Source organism: Ochlerotatus camptorhynchus, unplaced genomic scaffold (genome assembly GCF_037179485.1).
Source record: "Ochlerotatus camptorhynchus isolate MF236.1 unplaced genomic scaffold, CSIRO-AGI_Acam_v1.1 ptg000085l, whole genome shotgun sequence".
Lineage (NCBI taxonomy): Eukaryota > Metazoa > Arthropoda > Insecta > Diptera > Culicidae > Ochlerotatus > Ochlerotatus camptorhynchus.
Window position 1 is genome coordinate 5,636,494 of NW_027040575.1, and position 24,102 is coordinate 5,660,595.

At 39.6% G+C, this 24,102-nt stretch overlaps 1 protein-coding gene across 2 annotated transcripts in view; it reads left to right on the plus strand.

The window, feature by feature from the left end:
• LOC135698388 (LIM/homeobox protein Lhx8-like) overlaps positions 1–24,102 on the plus strand; it is a 295,919-nt gene that overhangs the window by 239,310 nt on the left and 32,507 nt on the right. For both annotated transcript variants that reach the window (XM_065218352.1, XM_065218353.1), the window contains exons 4-5: positions 5,568–6,030; positions 19,849–19,990. In XM_065218352.1, the coding sequence (XP_065074424.1) occupies positions 5,568–6,030; positions 19,849–19,990 (605 nt within the window). The remainder of the gene's footprint in view (positions 1–5,567; positions 6,031–19,848; positions 19,991–24,102) is intronic.

Consider the following 24,102-nt stretch of genomic DNA (forward strand, 5'->3'; position numbering starts at 1 on the left):
CCGGGAATCGAACCCAGCCACCTCCAGCATGGTCTTGCTTTGTAGCTGCGCCTTTACCGACTGAGCTAAGGGAGGCCCCAACGAATACGTATACGTATAACGATACGTATGGAAAGGTGAATGAATTTAGAAGTCATCTTTGACAGAAATATTCCATTTTTTGTTTAAACTCGTTCAGAAAAGAGAGGTAAAGCGCGGGTTCTGCTTAGTAGGACGGAAATTAGATCAAAAACTATTCAATAATACATTCATTTGCATTAAATTTTACATGCATGTGCGCATGTTTATTATTATTATTTCTGATCTCAGCCATTTTAGCCGAGATTTGCACAGCCGAGCTCCCGGCAATATTTTTTACTGAAATTACAAAAACAAATTATCTGTGTAATGAAATAGAGTTCCCAGAGCACCAAAACTCACATTTATGACTTAAGAATTGAACAATAAATCACATGAGAATTCAAAAACAACACACTTAGAAATAACTAATTTTACACGGGACGGAATCCATCTGTGACATAAAGGATCAGACGTCAACAAATATAACATGGAAAATTAAGTGTTCCGAGACTGAAAAGTTCGTTACTTGTCGAAAAGTACGTTTGATTGAGTTGAATTTCGCTTCTGGTATGACTCAATTTTATGTCAAAATTGACGCTCGTATATGTCAGTCTGAGAGCACCTAAATTAACATGATTTTTTTCTAAGTGTGAAGTTCAATTGTATTCATTTTCATTCTGAATTTTAGTGGTGATGTAAACATCCATGCATGTAAACTTCCCTTTCACGTAATCTAGCAACTTGCTGGAATGATTGCTTACAAAGTTGGACACTTGCATACAATGTTTGGAATATTTCATGACATTTCCCATTATTTTACAAGATCTATAACGTAAACTTGTATGATATATGACGGCTCTTTTTATGTGCATCATAGTAACGGAAATCTACACAACTTTTTTTAACTGTGTACCTTAGACAATATACCTGTACCATCTGAACAAGTTCCGGCTACCCAAGATGAAGTGTTCAGAATTTGACTTGAAGCACGACACAACAAAATCACATAAGAATTCAAAACGAAGGTGATTGATGGCCACATGGTCCACTTTGACCACACCTGAAAATGCTCAGGGTGCCCTAGGGGATGATTCTGACCAACGCCAAAACCTATCATGCGACACATTAAATCATTTAAGAACTCGACAGCAAGTTCAATGCCAGTCATAAGTACTCTGGACCATATTGCTAATATCCGGCCATGTTCGGGCCCCCACGGACTTCATGTAAAACTCATCATGCGATGCATTAAATCACATTAACATTCAAAATCTACATCATTGGTGCTCACATTGTTTGTCCTAGACCATACTTGCTCTAACTTATACATACTTATCTTGGGTTAGGTAGGGAGTGGGAGAAGTTGTAGATTACCTAATCCGTAAAAGCACGATATTTTATCAAACCTGCGTGTTCGATTCCCGGTCCGCGGAAGTCATGAAAATTTCAAACTCGGAAGATTCCCCTCGAATGTTTTGAGTTTGAATTTGTCTTCTGGGCAGTATCATTGGACTTGCCACACATTATACAAAGTCATGCAGTGGTTGACATACAAAGCTCTCAATTAGTAACTGTGGATTTGCATCTATAACACTAAGTTGAGAACCGGCAAAATGCTTGCTACAGAGCTACCAGAAGCTGAGCTGAGCCAAAATTCACCATGATTCATCAAAGATCATTTGCAGGCAAGATTAGCTTTTCAAAATCATCGGTGGTCAAATTGAAAACCACGCGGACACACCTTGGTCATGCTCCAGCTTCCTTCTGGGAAATATCTAAAATCATTCATAAGCTGAAACCCATCATACGGCCTATCACAGAACTTTCAAGTTCCATAAAGTTCAAATAAAGTTCCGACAGAACATTCAAGTTCCATAAAGTTCAGATAAAGTTCTGACAGAACTTTCAAGTTCCATAAAGTTCAAATAAAGTTCCGACAGAACTTTCAAGCCACATGAAGCAATTCGCACAAGTCTTTATTAGTAACAAAATTTAATGTACATAAATATGAAATGATCAGTGGCCCTAATAAATCCAAACATAAAAAAAATAAAAAGTAATTTCCTGGACTCGAACCCGTGTATTCGGCATGCGATCTACGATTGCTAACCACTGCGCCCTCAAGTGTGATGGAATACCATGCGGGTGAACACCAACTTAAAATTCATCAAGGTGTTGTGTTTCGTATTCAAGTCAGTCAGCTGGCTCAGAAAACTCCAACAATAGGCGGGACAACAGCTCATTTTAATATATTTCAGATGACGACGTGCTGAGGCTCTCACGCAGAAGGACTGGGTTTAATTCTTCAAACTACTACGTTAACCACGTTACTACTACTAATGCTGATAAATGAATACACAATAAATACCTGTCTTTAGGAAAAACTTTCATAAAATTGCGAACTTAATATAGAATTTAGTGTAGAGGACAAAAACCTTTTTTAATTTATTTTCTTAAAGTTCCGTTCAAGTTCCGTCAGAGGCTGCTTAGAATGCTCTTCAATTATGGTACCGGAACTTTCAAGTTCTTATAACGACTTAAAAATGAGGCTCCTTAGAATTCTATAGACCACCCTCAACCAAGCTGCTTAAGCCACAAATAGCCTTTTATCAGAACTTTTGGTTACTTGGGAGCAGTCTCTCTTATTTATTAATTTATTTATTAATTTATTTATTTATTGCACACCGTCTTCGACTACGTCGTACAGACTGATTACTTAAAAGTAAAACTTGTTTAATCTAAACTTCTTATTAGCGGCGCTGGTGGTGTAGTGGTAAGCGTGATTACCTCTCACCCCAGTCAGTAGGCCTGGGTTCAATCCCAGTTGGTGCCGCCGTGATGTTCTGAGGCATAACATCTCTGATCACGCCTTCCTTCGGAAGGGAAGTAAAGCCGTTGGTCCCCGGTTCATGAGTTGATGGGTCCAGGTGCGGAAGCTGCCTCCCTGGCGTCGGTAGCATTGGTGCTCAGCACGGAAAACAAGATCGACGGAAAACAATTCAAGGAAAAGAATAAACGTTTTACTCCATTACTCCAGTAAAATCAAATTCGTTACAAACATCATTAAAGGAACGCAGACAGGAATTAAAAAAAGTTGATGAATCAAAAGTTAGTTCTGTGGAATGTAATTGCCAGTAACAGGGAGTTACGAAATCTGCGAGGAGGAATGTTCCATGAAATCCGTTCCAGGAGTTTGGTCATATTTCGTCGAGTAGAAGTGATTTGATATGTCGCTTGATATGGTTATGATAGATAATAAATTTGACCATATGGATCCATAATCCGGAATATCCAGAACCGGTTCCAAGGTAGGCATGGAGTCTTATGATTATTCTCTATCATTTTCAAGAGTTCCACGAAAACAATCAATAGTTGTTGCAATGATAAGTAAGATATATGATAAAGATTGAAAAAACACGCCCGTGCCAACACATTCTTGCAATGGAATCACTGAGATACAATTTTTTTGAAAATAAAAAGTTTGTCACGGGCTTTTACGGGTTAATCCCATGACCGTAGACCGAATGAGTGTCAATCTACGAAAATATTGACTAAAAAAAATACAGGATGAATTTCTGAAGCGGAAACGACCAACTTTATCCTTAGCACTCATTCCAATTCTGCAACACGTATTATTAGGTAGGAACCACCTGACTATATTCAAAGAAGAACTGAAATACGAGTGCGGTTCCTAATGAGAGCCAGAGCAGAAACGAAGACAGCGATGCAAGAAAATAACGTGTGCAATGCGCTTCTTCTGGCGCAAACTTCCACATCGCTGTCATCGTCGTCGTTGTCGTCGTCTTCGCCATCATATAAGATGTTAATTAATGAATACAAAATATTCTCGCTATCTAATTACTTATTCATTGCTTGAGATGCAATTAATGCTAATTACTTTTCTCAATAATAATTATAGAAACGACTACACTGCTAAAATCAACATCTGCATGACGGGATTTTAATTAAATGATTTCAGAAGCTACTAACTACGACCTTCGGCTTGAGTTAAGAAGGAAATTTTGTAATTAAGAACGTCCGCGTGAGGAAGCGGGAGAATGTACAGGGAGTGCAGGAAAAGTAGAGAGTCGGCAAAAATAGAATTGCAAAGCGGATAAGTACCCACCATCTACTTGAGCGAGCTGCATCCAAGTGTGGGACATAGATGCCACTTGTTAGATGAGCTGATGGAGATTTTCGATCTCAGATAAACTGATAGCTTAGTGGATTGTGTATCTAAACAATAACATTCCTTCAATATATTTCAATAAATAAATGCTTCCTCAATGCAATTTCCGAGTCTGCACCTGCCTTAATCAACCAGTCCAGTCGTCACGATACCTAGATTCATTAATCTTGTCTGCTACCTCTTTCCCACCCCGTACGGGCGAAAACATAGTCGGACACTGCGGGCTGGCGGATTCAAAGGAATTTTCCTATTTCCAAAAACACTCCTCGCGACTATTGGAAGTGTACCTAGACATGGCGACGGAGCGAATTCCTTCGTCCATCCGGCAATACACAATCAAATGTTGCCTTGGTGCATCTGTAGGGGAGGACAGCTCAAAACGCACCAGTGGACAGAGCGACACTTTGCCGCTTTTGTCAATGGTATTTTAATCTTCCCACTCTAAGAAACCCCTTAATGAACTTCATTAACTCACTTGAAACCCACGAAATGCCATTTTGTCCACTGGCGCATAGTACCCTGTCGTACCCTACCTTAAACGTATTGTAGGGTATCCATATCCGATGGGTGGGAAAATTGAAAATGGGAAAAAAGTTTATGGCCCAATCATCCAGAAAAGGAAGGAGTTGAAAGTCGGAAATGAAGAAAGGAAAAAAAGGATGTACCGTCGTCGTCGATGTGATGTGTGGCCGTGTGCCTCAGTTGGAAGTGGTTGTCGTACACTGGCGCACGTAACGTATGCGAGTAACGATGTTTCTCATTTGGATGATTTTTGAGGAAAATAATAATACATTACTGAGAAGAAGACGAAGACGAAGAAGAAGAACTATGGATGATTTCTAGGTGCTTTACCGATGCCCAAATCATTCAAGATTCAAGTTCGCATGAAATCAAATTACATATTAAAAGTCTAATATTGTCACACCGCCGTCGCACTACCCGTCTACATGAGCGTTTGCTGATGTGGCGTAGTTTGTGAAAGAGAACAAAAATGGGATACAGAAGGAGAATGACCCGTCAATATGGAAAGGGTAACTAGGATGATTCAAATAATAATGGAATTGGTTGATTGAAATTGGGGATAAATCTATCGCATGGGAAATGGCGGGTGCCTCGGCAGAAAGAGAGAAAACAGATACTTCGATGCGTGTGAATAGATTGAATTGACATTTGTATGGACTGTACATTTACCGATCATATTAAATTATAACTTTTACGATCGAATTTTCTGTTGTTCATATGAACCTGTTGAAATCATATGTCTAGAGCAACATCTTGAATTATTCTCTAATCACCTATCCTCTTTCCTTGTTTCCAGTGGAACCGATCAACGATCACACAGTCAATGTACAGGCAACAAGGACCCTCAACGCCGCCAGTGTTACTGCTATGGGACACACGACAGTTACACAGAACGCACCGGCAATCCAATCATCGGTCTCGTCCACCCCGAATCTCATCAGCAGCACTGGGATGGCCAAGGACTGCGCTGGCTGCGGGAAACGTATCACCGAGCGATTCCTGCTGAAAGCCTTGGACCTGTTCTGGCACGAGGATTGCCTCAAGTGCGGCTGCTGTGATTGCCGGCTCGGTGAGGTCGGCTCTACCCTGTATACTAAAGCAAACCTAATACTGTGTAAGCGAGACTATCTCAGACTGTTCGGCACTACCGGGTACTGTGCCGCGTGCAACAAGGTGATACCGGCGTTCGAAATGGTGATGCGTGCCAAAAACAACGTCTACCATTTAGAATGCTTCGCCTGTCAGCAGTGCAATCACCGGTAGGTATACTTATGCTTTGCTAATTTGCTATGATTGGAATATCAGATGTATGCACGGTACGAAAAACTCATGTAAATTTCGGCGATCTGAGAGCAACACATACGAACGTCATTATTTCACGTCAAATGAAATCATAAAAGTCGCAAAACTATCTCAATCGATCATACTTTTCGTAGATAGTCATAGTATTCGGCTTTGGAGCACTTGATTTTACATGACATATTCATTTATGTACCATCCATTGAGTCAAAAATTAATTTTGGCTCGTGTAATTTTCATTAGTTTCATCTTTCAGTCGGTATACAATTGTTACAATATACTGTGGAAGACGGATTCAGACATCAGCAAGACCTCTGCCATAGAGTTGTCTATTGATTTGATTTGAACATATGGGTCCATCGCAAAAAATCTGCAATTTTCAATTTTATCTAGATGAACGCGTCATTGACGGTACTAATGGATATTTTTGGTCGCTATTGAAAATTTAGCCGATTGCTGAATTTATGTATGGGCCCATATTTGCCAATATACTCGAATATATAATCGATTTGACTTCTGGATATACAAATCGAGATCAGATTCCAAAAAGAGAAGATTTTTTTAATTTGTTGTTCGACTGGTGTGTGGGGAGATTTCTTTTGTATTACTTCTCAGTCTAGGGTAATCCAAACAGTCAGTTATGCATTGTCCGACGTTTCGGCCGTTTATTGTGGCCTTTTGCAAGCGTAAACTAGTATAGTAATACAATTTGTAAAGCCTACCAGGGCCCGAGAAAGTCATTTTCAATTGGAAATCGTTAAGTGACAATAAAGCTGTTGATTTGTCATTTTTGGGTGGTTTGTATTGGCTTCCATTCGTTTCCATTCGCCGTCACTTTTACTCCGGTGTGAAATAAAAGGTACAGAATGAAAACAACAGTAGGATACTTTTTTTTGCACCGTTTAGAAATTGTATGATTCAATGAGTTGTGTACTATTTTCACATATTTTAATTGTTTTTACTGAAAATGGTAGCACCAAATATTAAGAATTTTAAGTCCTATTTTCAATTTGATACATACGATTATGAATAACAATCTTAGCCTTAAAATGAAACCAAGGTTGCAAATACTCTTTTCAGCTAATACAATGTTTTTTTTTTTTTAAATTATGAAATAATCAGATGCTATGATCATATTTTGAATAGGTAAGATAAAGGGTGATACGGTCAAAATTTGGTCAAGGGAAAACGCGTGTAAATCGGTGAAATCGTTTATTTAAAAAATCAAATTAAATTTCTTTTTCAAGTTCAATTAGTATAAAATTCAGGAAAAATATTCAGTTAGGCTTCCGCTTTTCCAAATCCGAATTGCCGGGCCTTACGCTTGACCCCTGCCATCAGACTTTGTACAGCCACCTTGTCCACCTTCTTCGCCGCAGAAAGCCAGTTTGCCTTGAACTGCTGCTCGCCCTTAGCAGTTTTTTTGGTCTTCTTTAGGTTCCGCTTGACAATAGCCCAGTATTTCTCAATTGGGCGGAGCTCTGGCGTGTTGGGAGGGTTCTTGTCCTTGGGAACCACCTGCACGTTGTTGGCGGCGTACCACTCCATGGCCTTTTTACCGTAATGGCAAGATGCCAAATCCGGCCAAAACAGTACGGAACAACCGTGTTTCTTCAGGAAAGGCAGCAGACGTTTATTCAAACACTCTTTCACGTAAATTTCTTGGTTGATAGTCCCGGAAGCTATGAAAATGCTGCTTTTCAATCCACAGGTACAGATGGCTTGTCAAACCAGATATTTCTTTGCGAACTTTGACAGTTTCATGTGCTTGAAAACATCTGCTACCTTTCCCCTTCCTTTTGCCGTATAAAACTCCTGTCCCGGAAGCTGCTTGTAGTCGGCTTTGACGTAGGTTTCGTCGTCCATTACCACGCAGTCAAACTTCGTCAGCATCGTCGTGTACAGCCTCCGGGATCGCGCTTTGGCCGTCGTATTTTGTTTATCATCGCGATTTGGAGTCACTACCTTCTTGTAAGTCGATAGTCCGGCTCGTTTTTTGGCTCGATGCACGGTTGTAGACGATACACCCAGCTTATTTGCGGCATCTCGGAGAGAGAGGTTAGGGTTTCGCTTGAAACTACCGGCAACTCTCTTTGTCGTCTCAGCGGCTTCCGGTTTTCGATTTCCCCCCGATCCAGACTTCCTGGCTGTCGACAAACGTTCCCCAAACACTTTAATTACATTTGTAACTTTTAGCGATTTTGCCAACTTTGCGTGCGAGTAGCTCGGATTTTCACGATGCGCGAGCAAAATTTTGATACGCTGCTCTTCTTGCTTGGACGGCATTTTGACAACTGAAGAGTGAATTCCAAAATCAAAATAGGAGCAACATTCTACACACACACACCTTCAAAATGAGGGGTGTTCAGGTTTTTTAAATGCAAAATTGAAAGAAATACGTCAAGTTGATATTGACCAAATTTTAACCGTATCACCCTTTACAAGAAGAGGCGGCAAAGAATGTGTTTGACATATTAATCCTGTTTATTTCACTTCATGAGAGTCACAATCAGCGATTTTTCACACACTCACTCACTCACTCACTCAGCGATCAGCAAATCGCTGATTGTGACTCATAGAAAGCAAAAATTACAGGTTTTATGTTTCAAACGCATACTGTGTAACCTCTTCTTGTGAGTTACAAGTAAAACATGTCATCATACCATCTTTTGATTTTATTATTCCGAAAAACATTATTTTAGCTGAAATGAGTATTTGCAAACTTGAATGAAACTGGTTTTTTTAAATTAGTAATGGACTATATGCAATTTTAGGCACTAAAAAATAGGGTAAAATTCCTTATTTTTGCCTCAAACTACCCGAAAATGATCCGTGCCGTGCACAACCTTGATTTCTTGTCAGCAGGCCTGGGTTCAATCCCAGTCGGCGCTACCGAGATGTTCTGAGGCATAACATCTCTGATCACGCCTTTCTAGTAGGGAAAGTAAAGCCGTTGGTCCCCGATTCATGAGTTGATGGTTCGATAGGTAGGGTCCAGGTGTGGGAGCTGCCTCCCTGGCGTCGGTAGCATTGGTGCTCAGCACGGAAAACAAGATCGACGGAAAACAAATTAAGGAAAGAAAAAAAATCCTATCATATCGAGCGGCATTTGAGATATTGAATTAAATGCTTTTTTTTGAAAAAAAAAATCCCATTGCAAAAAACTAAAAAACTCAAATCTCATGCGTGAAATTTTTTTCCTCTGTTCGGGGCCTAACACCACTGCGACCAGTAATTTGATCTATTGTAGTATTTCCCTTGTCCTTAGTTTAGTGCATGTCGTATGACTCAATCACTATTGAGAAATGATGAAGTATTCGATTTTTTTACAGTCATTCTAAATGCAAGGATCCGACAGTAATTGAAAGGTCCCGCTATTTATACCCTTCGGAGTGTTGAAACACCCTCCAAAGGCGCGCCCCTCTGTCAAAATTGGATTCCTTAGCAACAAAATGAAGGAATGACACCATGCATCAGAACCCTAGTCTTAACCACTTCAAACTAGAGAACAACGAATAGAAGATTAGGAATCACATAGATGAAGACTAACTACCTAATGTTTTCCTTGTTTCAAGATCATCCTCGGTGGGCAAAGCCGAGTCTTGTCACTATCAACAAGGCATAAAAAGTAACAAGAACTAAGATGTGTTCCTTGGATTACTGAAAAGTCCTGTTCCCCTAGTTTGAAGTAGTCAGGACTAGGAATCGATGGTAGATCTTACATTCCGGTACCACGAAAAGGTGATCTACCCACGTTACGGGGTATGCGCGAAATTATTTACCTATGAGTTTAAAATTGCAAAATTCAATAGCGCAATAACCACCGATCAGTTTTTTGGCTCAAAACTTCATATCCCTATAAAATTGCGATATTTTTTTTTTGTTTTTTGTTTATTTGTTAGGCTCAAAGCCTAAAGGGGTCCACGGAGCCGAAAACCAGTAATTTTTTTAATGTCAATAAATATTAATGAGGGACAATGTTTATGAGTTCCTTTTACTGTTCTTGAGAAGCGACTACTTTTGTTCTTCCAATTGTTTTTTCCTTCAGCAGCACCCACCGCTTGGCCTCCTCTACGCCATTTATCCGCTCTTTCTCGGTATAGTTCACTAACGCGAAGCTTGCTTCCTTTCCTAATTAAAAAGACCATAAACAAAAGATAACACAAATGATACAACTATTCCACCAATTCCCCATAACACGTCAATAAGCCAAATAACTATAACAATTTTTTAAGGTCTATATTGATCTTGTCAGCATCGCGGGACGGCACATCCTTCTCCACTATATCTTCTTCCAGCAGTTCAACCGCTTCCTCTGTCCCTTTATCATTGTTCATTGACGAGGCACTTCCATTCACCACACCAGTGTGTGTAGTGGCACTGGTTTCTTCTCCGTTCCGTTGTTTGTTTTCCTCTTCCTGTTATTGCAATACTGATTGCTTCCGTTCCTTTCGTTTGAGGCAGGATTTCATTCGATGCCCCTCCATCTTACAAAGGAAACACATGTTTCTGTTCCCTTGGTAGAATCTGCTCCCCTTCCGAATAAGGAAATGCAGAGTTGGTTGGAAATGCTAACATGAAGCTTTAGTGTGATGATTTATTAGCTAGAGAATGATCTTTAGAAGAGGGTAGGTGGATAGGTAGTGATGAAAACGTCGCTAGAACTATTCCACAGCCGCAGTCAGTTTATGAGCAACAAGAGGGACGCACATTTTTGCCTGTGGACTTGGAGACATACTTCAAGTCCCCGCGTACATCGTACGGGCTAGGCAAAAATGTGCGTCTATCTTGAAAAACTGTCGCTTTAATGGCCCTTTGCTCATTTTCAACTTCTATTCAATTTTCATACTGCCGTACTCTAACGGAACTATCCACCTACCCTCTTCTAAAGATCATTATCTAGCTAATAAATCATCACACTAAAGCTTCATGTTAGCATTTCCAACCAACTCTGAAAATCGTTAACTTCGCGTATGAAGTAACATAAAAAACACTTTGAAGGAAATGCAGTGAGTTGGGAATATCCTTTTTTACGTCCATGTAAATTTCCCGTACACCTGTCAGCATATCGAGGCCAACGGCATCTGAAAATTTCTTCAGGATTACAAACTTTACATCACCGTATTTCCCTAGCACCAATGGAAAATTATTTGTTCGCGGTTGTGCAATAAGCAATGTAGCGATCATCGGCAATTCATGGATGGGTTATCGCGCGAAACGTTGATGAATACGCTGTGGAACGCGGCGCGAAGGATACGTAACCGGTCTTCAAACAACAAGAAGCTCCTTGAACTGAACCCTCAAACTCGTTTTATTTCATTGTACTACGTGTACATAACACAGGATGTTAGCCCTTCACAGCATAATCCTCATCGTGTATGCTTCTCCGATTTCGGCAATTCAGTTAATTTTGATTTATCCATGACGCAAGAGATTTGCTGAATCCCAGATCCATGATTTGTCCGTCAATTTTCGCTGCAAAGTTTGGCCAAGTTGATTCCGTAAGATCGTTCTTCACAGATGGATTTCTAAGGCGTTCGCTGGAATTGGTATTTATAACGAATTTCAATTTTTACAGAGAGTCTTAGTTCTGTCGAGGCAATTCGCTCCATGAAGGCCGGTAAAGTACTTCTCGTATTTTCCAATGAAAATACGAGAGCTTCTATGTGCTTTCTTTAAGATCTGTTGTCATCACCTTTTCACATATCTGATCACGGGAAGTAAAGCCGTTGGTCCCCGGTTCATGAGTTGATGGGTCAATAGGTAGGGTCCAGCTGTGGAAGCTGCCTTCCTGGCGTCGGTAGCATTGGTGCTCAGCACGGAAAACAAGATCGACGGAAAACAAATCTAGGGAACATGTCCGATCCGTGTGAAGATGTCTCGCTTCATGTCCTATCACTATTCGCTAAACGCTCACTTGTTCCTTGTTGTAATCTCTGTGAATGTGGACAAGGTAACCAGGACGCAGATCACATTATTTGGTCATGTGCTGCGCACCGTGGAGTCAGATCCGATTTGTACGATTCCCTTCGGGCTCGAGGTAGACAACTCACCCGAGCAAAGTCTAAGATCAAATTTAAAACTAAATTGGATGTTGTGATTTACTAGGGCACAAATAAACTAGGGCTATCAGTGAGAGCAAACTGAAAACTCAATTTGATGTAAATGTTTCCTGTGGATAACAAAACGAGTATTCAATTTAATATTGTGCTAAAGCAATGAAAACAAAACCGCAACAACATATTTTTAAAGAGCAAATGTAAAGCAAAATGCAAAACAAAATTTGTTATCAAATTTGTCAATTGTGTAAACTAAAATCAAATTATGATTTCAGTTTGATATTGATATCAAAAATTGATTTAGATTTGCTCCAGTTCGGGATATTTTAGCTAGATGCAATCTGGAGTTTATGCAACTCATGTATGTTTTCTTTAAGAATATTAACCATAGATTGTAAGTTTGATTAACCTTATGTTTAGTTTGTATTTTGTGTGTGTGTGTGTGTGTTTGTTTGTGTGTGTGTGTGTGTGTGTGTGTGTGTGTGTGTGTGTGTGTGTGTGTGTGTGTGTGTGTGTGTGTGTGTGTGTGTGTGTGTGTGTGTGTGTGTGTGTGTGTGTGTGTGTGTGTGTGTGTCTGTGTGTGTGTTTGTGTGCGTGTGCGTGTGTGTGTGTGTGTGTGTGTGTGTGTGTGTGTGTGTGTGTGTGTGTGTGTGTGTGTGTGTGTGTGCGTGTGTGTGTGTGTGTGTGTGTGTGTGTGTGTGTGTGTGTGTGTGTGTGTGTGTGTGTGTGTGTGTGTGTGTGTGTGTGTGTGTTTTTTTTTTGCTAGGAGGAAACTTTTAAAAGGCCATCATGCCACCGCTTGACGACAGAGCGCACGGTCGCGGTGACACGGTATGTGGGATTCTTACCGCACTAAAACCTCCTTGTGTGTATATATGTGTGTGTGTGTGTGTGTGTGTGTGTCTGTATTTTGTATTTTGTATTTTTTACCAGGGCTGCAGACAAAGGAGAATGTCAAGGTACTGGGCGTTATTTTCACCAACTCAGTGCGACTGATGGTTAAACTAAACTGGGACGCTTTAGTATCGAGGATCTCGCAACTCATATGGTTGCATAACATGCGCTCCCTTTCCCTGCAGCAGAAAGTGCTACTGCTGAACATCTTCATTACAGCGAAGGTGTGGTACCTCTCGTCTGTTATTCCACCGCAATGTGCTCACACGGCGAAGCTGACATCAACGATGGGGACTTTCCTTTTTCGTGGGCTACCCGCACGAGTCCCAATGCAGCAGTTGGCGCGCAGCAGAGAGCAGGGTGGATTGAAACTGCAACTGCCGGCGATCAAAAGCAAAGCACTTTTAGTCAATCGTCACCTGCAGGAGATCGTTTCCCTTCCCTATTATCAGTCCCTTCTCGCCCAAAATATTCCTCCCCCCGCCGATCTTCCTTACCTAAAACTTCTCTCACAGCAAATTCCCTTATTTCCACACCACATCCAACAAAACCCCTCCAGCGATCAAATCCATCGTTTCTACTTGGAACAAACTGAGCTACCCAGAGTGGAACGAAACCATCCAGGCATCAATTGGAAAAAGATCTGGATGAACATATCATCGAGAAGGCTATCGTCGAGCCAGCGTACTGATCTCTACCTGCTAGTGAACGAGAAGACGGAGCACCGTAGACTGATGAACGTCATCGGCCGTGCAAACGACCCAAACTGTCAGCACTGTGCGGTAGGAATCGAGACTTTGCAACATAAGTTTTGCGAATGCCCTCGAGTTGCTGCAGCTTGGGCACACATCCAGCGAAAATTGACGACGACGCTCGGCGGCTGGCAGAGGCTGAGCTTCGACGATCTTGTACGGCCAATCTTGGGTAACATGACAACAGCGAGAAGAAATCAAATTTTAAAAACGTTCATTAAGTACATCAACTTTGTCAATGTGAATATTAATAATATAATAGATGTAGGCGAGCTAGATTTCATTTTGACTCTAGAAGATTGATATATTTTTTAAATATCTTGAATATGTTATTTAAGACCTAAATAAACTATATTTTACAAAAAAAAAAAAAAAAATTGTATAATTAAAAAGTTGATATTACATTGATAGGATTAAGTACATGTTTTCGAAATAGGGAAATGTTTTAATCATAAATAATATTCCAAATCTTTTTCTCCCTTTCTTGATCCATACAATTGTCATCCACTAGCCTCGAGAAGACCGCGAGTAATCGGTCCTTTAATTTTAGATTTCAGACATTAATAATTCATAACGCTAATTATAACTTGGCTCTGTAAAGTTTATTCGATTGAGCCTGTACAAATAAAGTAATTAACAAAAAAACATGTCTGCCACGCAAATCACCATTACCAATAGCTGAGGGAAATTATCTTCGTTATAATGATGGTGCTATATTACTTTCCTTGATTTAATAATCATTTTGGTGCTTCATTTAAAAAAAAATCTTATAGACCACCCTCAAGTTCGATTCATAACCCCGAAATATGAGCATGTGCAAAAAAATGGTATTAAATTTGTGTGGAAATTACTATGAAAGAATTATAAAAAAAAATCACTTAAATCGCTCTAACATTGGTTGTACTGGTCCAAATGTTGGAAATATTAAATATGTTGTTGCAATGACAATAATCAAAACCATGACAACCACATATATTTTTTTTTAAAGATAGGACAACTTCAACCAAAGTTAGAGCAATGTGAGTGATACTCAATATTTTTTCATAGTAATTCACTGAAATCTTCATACAAACTTTAATCCATCGGCGGGACCTCTAAACCCTCATCAATCTTTACCATTTTTGCATAGACTCAGCCTTTTTTTATGGTGCCTATTTTCAAATCTGGCACGAAATCTGACATCCGAAATTATCGTGGAATCGCCATTATTTCTTGCATTCCAAAACTTTTTGAATCTATCATAAACGACAAAAAAATCAACAATTAAAAAACCAAATAACAAGTCAACAGCATTGCTTCTTCAAGGGCCGCTCCACTGCTCCTAATCTTCTGGACAGAGCGTAAAATTATTGACTGCCTAGGCTGAGTGTGAAAGCACTGCACTATAGAGCTTTTTGACGTTTAATCGGCGCACACTACTGCACCATTTAAATCAAGCGAGTGCAAGCAAGAGGGAAACAGATTAGTGGGAAAACAAACCGTTCATTCATTAATGTGTGCTAGATAGAGAAAGACTATTAAACGTCAAAAAGGTCTATTCAATCCATTGCTCTGTGCAGACCGTTTGTACCAAACGGTAAAGGACGAGGCAATGAAAGAACCAACAAAAACATTCAGTCACTCACGAGCAAGCGACGCACACCGCTTGCCTTCGCTCACACAGCATGTAATTGAGCCATTTTTCCATATAAAATGTACGCTCAGTCATTCAAAACAAATATTGGGTACCATCACGGCAGAATAAAAGTGTAGACTGAGCTACTGACTGAGTGCTCGGCTGTCAGTGACTCGTTTACCTCTCAATCATTCAGACTCTCACGAGGCAGTGAATGATGAGGCAGATGGCAGTTCATATTCATATCAAAATGACTCAATGAACCTGACTGTTTTGCGCACTGCTTCTGGAGTTTGTCTCTTTTACATTGAACGCAATGGATAATGGCAACCACGTAGAAGCTCTCTCTCTTTACTACACTGACTGTAGTAAAGCCAGTGTTCGGAAAATCATTCTCAAATCTCATTCATTGAGCCTCACTGCGAGAATAAACTCGCGTGCGAATGCGGAAAACGAAATTCACGCTAGAGACTCTCATGCATATTAACGCACTCACACTCACAACGCCGAAAATTATGCCAGCTTTAAACTCATAAAAACCACTCAAACGTCAATTGATATCATTGGAGGCGAACCAGCCCAAGACTGAAAGCCTCCTTAATAAAGCTAAATAATAATAATACAATTGATATCATGCCTATTCATGTTGTGTTAGATTTCCAACCCTTGATACACAAACAATAGTAATTACAATGAATAACGCCAAAATATAAAGCAAAGAATTTTTGAAACTGAAAACTCATCGGTGATTTTTGCGACGTTGAATTTTGCAAGGCAAAACTCATAGGCGCATAGACTCATGCTTGAGATTTGAGCTTTTGAGTTTTTCCGAACACTGAGTAAAGCGTTTGACAGAATCAACATACCATTATTACTCTTCAAGGTGCAGAAAGTAGGAAAGGAAGCCGAACTTTTGAAGTGGTTCCAGTCCTACTTAACAAACCATAAGCAAATTGTACGCTTTCAAATAAACTTTCAGCACCAATTATAGTCACCTCTAGGGTCGCCCAGGGACCTCATTTGGGCCCACTTCTTTTTATTTTGTTCGTAAATTACATTTCCTTCATACTTAAGAACATTGAAGTAGTTGTGTATGCAGACGACATGAAGCTTTTCATAGAAATAAGAAATGACTCCGACGCAGAAATATTCCAGAAGGAAATAAATCTATTCTTCACCTGGTGTAGTGTAGCAAACGTTTACTCCACTCAACGTAAAAAATGTAGCGCAATAACTTTCCTTTATTTAACGTCGGCCTCTGTTCTGCAATCCATCCATTGGCGGCAATAAAATGTGCAGGAAGGCAGCTTTCAAACCTGCGTAGGATATCACACCCATTCAACACACATGGGCCGGGACCAACGGCTTTGATTCACTTCCGAAGGAAGACGTGACAAGAATAGCGCAAAACATTTAGTAGAAAAAGTAGAAGGGTCTGTGTCTAGGGGCACTAACGGAAGCTTGACGTAGGACCGCTAGTGGACGCAACAAATGTGAACATTTAGTTCTTTTAATTGATCAATCATCAATAATTTTAACTCTTTCCGTTTTTTATTTGCAAGCGTATCAAATTTGTAGTATTTATTTCAAAGAGAAAGTTGATGAAGGGAATCCAAGGGACTGTCAACTTGAGTATTTTCGATTCATCTACCCGACTTTAAAAGGTGTATTTTGAATTTTTTGTTATTTATGATTTTTTTTAAGTTTTGTGCATTTTGGTATTAAAGTGTATTCAATTCACCCCTCACAGGATTTCCTTCCAAATTATATGATTGGGGCGGGGCGGAAAGTATCGTTTGTGCAGAATATGTAAAAAAGGAGGGACTTCGAGAGATTGAACTCGTGAGAGCTAATTTTCTCGCAAATGTGATTTTATTGGCTTTCTGGGGACTGAATATACACCCAAAGCGAATTATTCCCACTTCTCTCAAATTATATATGGATTTTTAATACTTCCTACCAGCGTGTTCTGGAAAATGGTCGGACGATGATTAATCTCACCAATACATTCGGGCCAAGAAATCCACACCTTCTATAGAGACCAGGTTGAGCCTTGATAGCTAGCTGCTTGCGGGAACTGATGACCTTGACAAATGTTCAAATAATACTCTTAACAAATTTATGGTGGTCCTGAAAAGGACCGTTTTGTAATGATGGCTGAGCAATGCTGAGCTGAGCACGGCGAGCTACTGATTCCGATCCCAGCCTAGCGGTGGGACTTGTTCCTCCTTCTCTATGGTTGCTCATATGAGTTGTGTGCTCACTGCTTGCAGGCAGCCTTTCGTTGTTGTTGTTAAAAGCACTCCTGCTGCTGCTGCTGCTACTACTGCTGCTGGACTGGACACCACCACTTACGGTGATTGAATACGCACCGTTCAGTGGGACCGCATCGAATTCGATTTTTAAGTCTGTGTTAGGGAATGCGCTGTTTTCAGACATTCGGTGATAATTTTGATCACCATTGCAACAGTTGGACATTTGGTATTTTTCAATAGTGATCTATTAAAAATTAACTAAGTGTTCATTTCAGCAGATTGGTACATAGATAAATTTCCAATCGTTTGGCTTGTTTAGAATTAAAATCTATCTGCTGTTGGTCGAAACCTGACCTCTTTTCGTAATGCTGTGCATTTTGGTTTTTTGAAATTGCGTGGATTCTATAGATCCTGTGGAGATCTATCTAGCCCTGATGTATGTGTTGGTAGAGGGAAAAATGTAAACTTTGCGGGAGACGATGTCTTAACACTCGAAAGCAATTTTGTGAAATATGAAGTAAAACAAATCCTAGCTAGTTTAACACGGATGAGGCTATCGAGCTGTATGTCGTTTGGAGCGCGGGTGACACGCTTGGCATAGATAACCGACCCGCAGCGACTCACGAAGAGCTAGTGATTCCGATCCATAGCATAGCGATGCAGCTTCTTCCTCCTTTGATGGTTGCTTATGTGGGCTCTGCAGCTCGCTGCTTGCAGGCAGCTTTTCGTTGTTACTGGAGAACAATTTTCAACGCCACACGCCAAAAGCACTGCTACTGCTGCTACTAATTTCAACGATCGAACACCACCACACGGTGGTGTGGTCGTTGGGAGCGTGTGGTTCTGAGTATGGCGATGAGTGTGCAAAATATTACGCAATTCCATCCTCCCTATTCGCACGCGCCCGAGGATCGGAAGCGAATGCCACTTCGACTTGTTTCGTCTACTTACTACTCGCTAATGACTGTGCTGGGGAAGCAGCATATGCATGTAGGTAATTGGTGGATTTGTTAGTTAATTCGATGCTTTTTGACAATGCTGGACATTTACCAGTTTTTCAATAGTTTCTTGTTGAAAATCAACATTCGGAAGAATTGTTATCGATGCGTAGCCATATTTCTGATCGATTGGTGATAAAACTATTGAAATTGGACCAGGGGCAGCTGAGTTGTTAACGTTCAAAATCTTTCTTAATTTGTTACATGTTCCATTTTCGGTTTTCACAAAGTGTACCCCCATATAGAAATCAAAGACGTAGTCCTACGTCAAAATTGGAACCTCTTGCATAAACATACATTAAGGAAACAAAATAGCAGACAAATCTAAAATGCTAAGGGACTTAGGCGTTAAACTGGACACCAAACTTAAATTTGTAGAACATCATAACACTAAGACCCATTCAGGAATACTGCCATATAGTATGGAGCCCATACACTACCATACACGAAGAACGCATTGAATCTGTCTAAAAACAATTTCTTTTGAATGCACTTCGACGACTAAATTGGACTGCATTTCCTCTACCATCCTATGAAGCACGCTGCATGCTCATCAATCTACAAACACTAAAGAAATGGCGTGAATTTGTAATGCTGTTCTTTATCAATGAAATTATTTCTCATCGCATACAATCTACAGCTATTCTCTCTCAGCTAAATTTGTATGCACCCTTTAGACTTCCTAGAACTCGAAAATTATTCTATGAAAACACATGCATAACAAATTACCCAAAAAATGGTCACATAAATCGAATGATGCGCCTGTATAGCATAAATTTCGTAGAAATTGACATCTCCAAAAACCTAATAAAAACTCGACTCAGAGGAAATAGAAATAATGAATAGCATGTACGAGTAAAACATTATAAACATTGTATGTAGTCTACTTTGCTTGTCCAAATAAATAAATCAATAAAAATGTTGGGGTTTTGAATCCAACTACAGAGTGGCCTATAAGAAAATTATTACTTTTTTTTTTCAAAATGAAACACCCTAATGTTCATATACGAGAAATCGGCAATAGAAGTGAATAGTGTCAGTAACATTATATTGAGGAATATCATGCTACTTATAACTGATAAGCATCAACAACAGAACCCTATTAATATAAATTATGAATTGTTCTGCGCATAATAATTACTCCTCTTGCAAAATTTTCCGAAATATGTCCTAACCGTTTTTTTTTTCAATCTCCTTGCTTCCAGGTTCTGCGTGGGCGACCGTTTTTATTTATGTGATAATAAAATTTTATGTGAATACGACTACGAGGAACGATTAGTGTTCGCCAGCATGGCATGCAACCCATCTAGTTTAGCGCATATACGGAGGCAAGTTAGTAATTTACAGGTAAAACCAGCTCCCTAGAATTAAACTTTTTCATTTCTCTTAATCCTTTTTCACCCGCCAAATATCCTTTTGTTTCAATCCTATGCCAAATCCCAATATGTTAGAACAGCGCAACAACGCAGTGTATCGATTTAAAACCATAATTTTCCACCAAATTCAATAAACACTCTTGTCGCAGCACTCCTGTAAAGATGCTATATTGGTAATGTAACCGAATGAAAATGTTTTGAAACACAAATCTATCAAATTTTGCTTCATTGGCTAAGCCCTCTCCTACCTATACAACATAAACAACAACAATCCCGGTATACTACCACGATGTGAATACACCTCTTCCGCATCTTGAAAGAGTAGAAGATCCCAATAAATAAATATCGAATCACGCATTAAGTGTCATAAAATATATTGGTTATGCTGAATATTGATACGCAGCACATTTTTATACACGTATATTAACACTTTTTTACAAAGCACGAAAATCCAATCACGATCCTTTTATTGAAAAAAGTCGCACCTCTTGCCCTCTTTTTGAGAACTCGCTCGAGCTCGTTCACGTATCATCATTTTACGTCCCCAGCGCGAAATAAGTGTGTGAACTTTGTCCTCATACCAGTCACTCCACATACGCGCTCCCGATGATGATGATGATGATGATGATGATGGTGGTAGAATGGATCAGAGTGCTCCTTCTTTTCGAAGATCTGAAGGGACCGAAGATACATTTATGTCACTGCTGCCTTTCCTTCCGGTTACCTCAGAAGGAAGTAGGGAGCGTCAGTTTCTGTTTGCCGCGCATTCAATGCACCGTAAAAATCCTGTTAACTTCAATCTCACGCATGTGACATTAAATGATGCGTCTCGAATATAAATTGCGAACCTTTGGAGGTGAGGCTCTAAAAAATATGGCACATGTGTTTCAAGATTGGATTAATATGATTTGTGATGCAGTATCTTTATAATAGATAATAGCGACTGCTGCAAACTTCAATCAAAAGGCTTTTATTCATAGGCAAGTCAGTAAAAAAAAAGAAATTATTCCATCTAGCGGTGACACGTGCTTTTCTCATACAAGGAATATGAAAAAGGTATTCATTTAAAATCTGCAAGCATAAAAACGGATGTATCTCGGAACCATCTAAATAAAATAAAAATGTTGACCCTCACAATAAAGGTCATTTATTGCACTTTAAAGGAAGAAATAGGAAAACAAATTATTCCGATTTTCCGTTTTAATGAAATCTCGAACTTTTATTCGAATACCACTCATCATATTTAAGACACTCTGTTGGCTAATCTGAGCGGCAGTTTTGTTCCACCATCTCTTCATCTCTATCGCATCCCAAGTCACCTTTCGACTCTTCTCTTACTTCTGTTTGACAATGGCCCAATATTTCTCAATTGGGCGGAATTGAGGGCAGTTGGGTGGATTAATATCCTTTTCGATGAAATCTACCCCGTTGTCTCGATACCACTGTAGAACTTCTACGATGTAGAGGCAGCTTGCCAAATCAGGCCAAACCTTTACAGGTGAGCCTTAATGTACGGAAGAATACGTTTTTTTCAGGTACTCCTGTTTGTACATTTTGGAATCCATAGTCTTGTTTGTCACGAAAACCTGGGTTTTTTGTCTGCAGCTACCTTGCCAGATCATGAGCTTTCTTGCAAATTTATCGGCAAAAACGAATTTGGACTTTCTAGGGATATCACCTCAACCAGTGGCTTTATAGAACTTTTGTCCGGGAAGCTGACCATAATCCATCTTCACGTACGTTTCGTCGTCCATGAAGATGCATCCTTCGTACTTTGTAAGAACCTCATTGTACAACTTCCAGGCACGTCTCTTGGCCACTAGATTCTGCTTCAGTGTCCTGTTTGGTTGCTTATTGGCCGAAAAGATCGAAATCCTTCTCGCTGACAAATCCTTCTGACGGTGCTTTGGCTGACATTGAATTTCTTGGCGATATCATAATCCGACAGCGTCAGCCCTGGGTTTGCCCGAACCGTTCTCAACACCTTCAAATGCAACTTCCGATCCTTAGTTCCACTACGACGCTTGCTATGATCCTGCCGATCGATAGTATGCCGCTCACGGAAACATTTGAGAACACTGCACATGGTCGATTTAGCCAGTTTCAACGAGTTCACGATTTTTGAACCCGGTTACGTCGGATTTTCTAAGTGGATGTCCAAAATTAATTTTCGGCACGCGGGTTCCATCAAGTATTACTTTTTTAACAAAATGAATCGAGACGAACTTTTAAACACTGAAAAAAGAAACATTTCAAAACAAACTGCTATTTGTAAATCTCCACTAACCTCGAGACGACCGCGAGTAATCGGTTCAATTCCTTTAATTCTAGATTTAAGACATTAATCATGTATAATGCTAATGATAACTCGGCTCTGTAAAGTTTATTCGATTGAGCCTGTACAAATAAATTGATATATTAAAAAAAAAAACAAACTGCTGTCAAAACATTCCAGATCCGACTGCTAGGAGCACTGCAGTAAAATAAACAGTGCGTCCAGATATAAAATGAATCAAGCTTTATCTGACACATTCTACGTGACGTTATAACGGTTTTTTATTCCTATTTTGTACAGATTTTATACTGTAACTGAATAAAAATGAAAGTAACCCTTACATATTATTACAACATTGGAAAGTGCGTTAAATTCCCTATAAAAATGTTTCAATAGATTCTGATTTGCGTAGCCTAAAACGTTTTGGTGAGCAATTGTTGAGTCGTTCAGCTGAGAAGTGCAAAACGTTGTAACGTCACGCAACATAGTCGCTCACCAAATTATTTTGAGCTACTCAAATCATAAACCCTTGATCAATTGTTCTAGAAAGTTTATAGCACTTTTCAAATCTGCATTAATATTTGAGGGTTACTTTTACAAATTTTTGTCCATTAACTTTACGTTTTTGGAATCACCTCAATCTCAATCACCTTTTCCGATCTCGTGGAGCTGAGTTGAAAACCTAGTCTAGTCAGTAATGGTTCGGCATTACCAAGTCAGAGGCGGCGTTTTCGATCCCCCAGTCTTCTTCTTCTTCTTCCTCGCATTTTGCGTATGGCATATTAGCTTATTGCGTGCTCTCAACTTAGTGTCCTAGATGCACTTCCACAGTTATTAATTGAGAGCTTTCGATGCCTGTACTATTTTTGGATTAGTATAATTGTGTGGCAAGTACAATCATACTCTATGCCCAGGGAAGTCGAGAAATTTTCCAACCCGAAAAATTCCTAGACCGGACCGGGAATCGAACCCAGCCACCTCCAGCATGGTCTTGCTTTGTAGCTGTGCCTTTGCCGACTTAATTTTTCTTAGAACAATGCCTCATCGGAGCAGTACAAATGGATGCCTGATTATTGGACAGGATTATTTGTTTTGATACCGTAAGGTTCTGTAACGAGTTTGCTTGTGTAAAAAAAGTAAGAGGTTGTATCCAAGACACGACCGTAGATTTGACGTAGGATTACATGCTAGATATAAGTATTCGGCGACTGTATTAGGGAAACCACTTTTTTGCAGGAAATCGGTAATGATTTTGATCACCATTACAACAGTTGGACATTTGTGTCATTTTCTATAGTGACCTATAGAAAATTGATAAGGTGTTCATTTCAGCAGAATTGTAGAAAAAATTACAATCGATTGACTTGTTTAGAATCAAATTCTATCCTCTATTGGCAGAGTTAAAACCTGACCACTTTTCGTAACGCGGTCGATTTTGGTTTTTAGAAATTGCTCCTCCCAATATGTTGCTGAAAGACGTAATCCTACGTCAAAATTGTTAATTTTTGGGACAATTTTATTAGGTAGCAAACTTGTTACAGTACCTTACGGTATCCACAGAAATAAATATGTAGTCCCAACTTTTTTCGTGTACAAAAATTAGGATACATGGCATGGATTTTTCTGTTTAAAATCGTAATCAAAATACTGTTTAAGTAGGATGATGCTCTGGAATCCCCATTTTGCGTGCAAAATAAGGTATTTAAAAATGTAATATTCTAGAGTGATCATGTAAAGTTGAAAACAATAATGGCAGGGTAGTTGTATACGTCTGTTTTAATATCAATACACATTTTATGTGTTCTGGA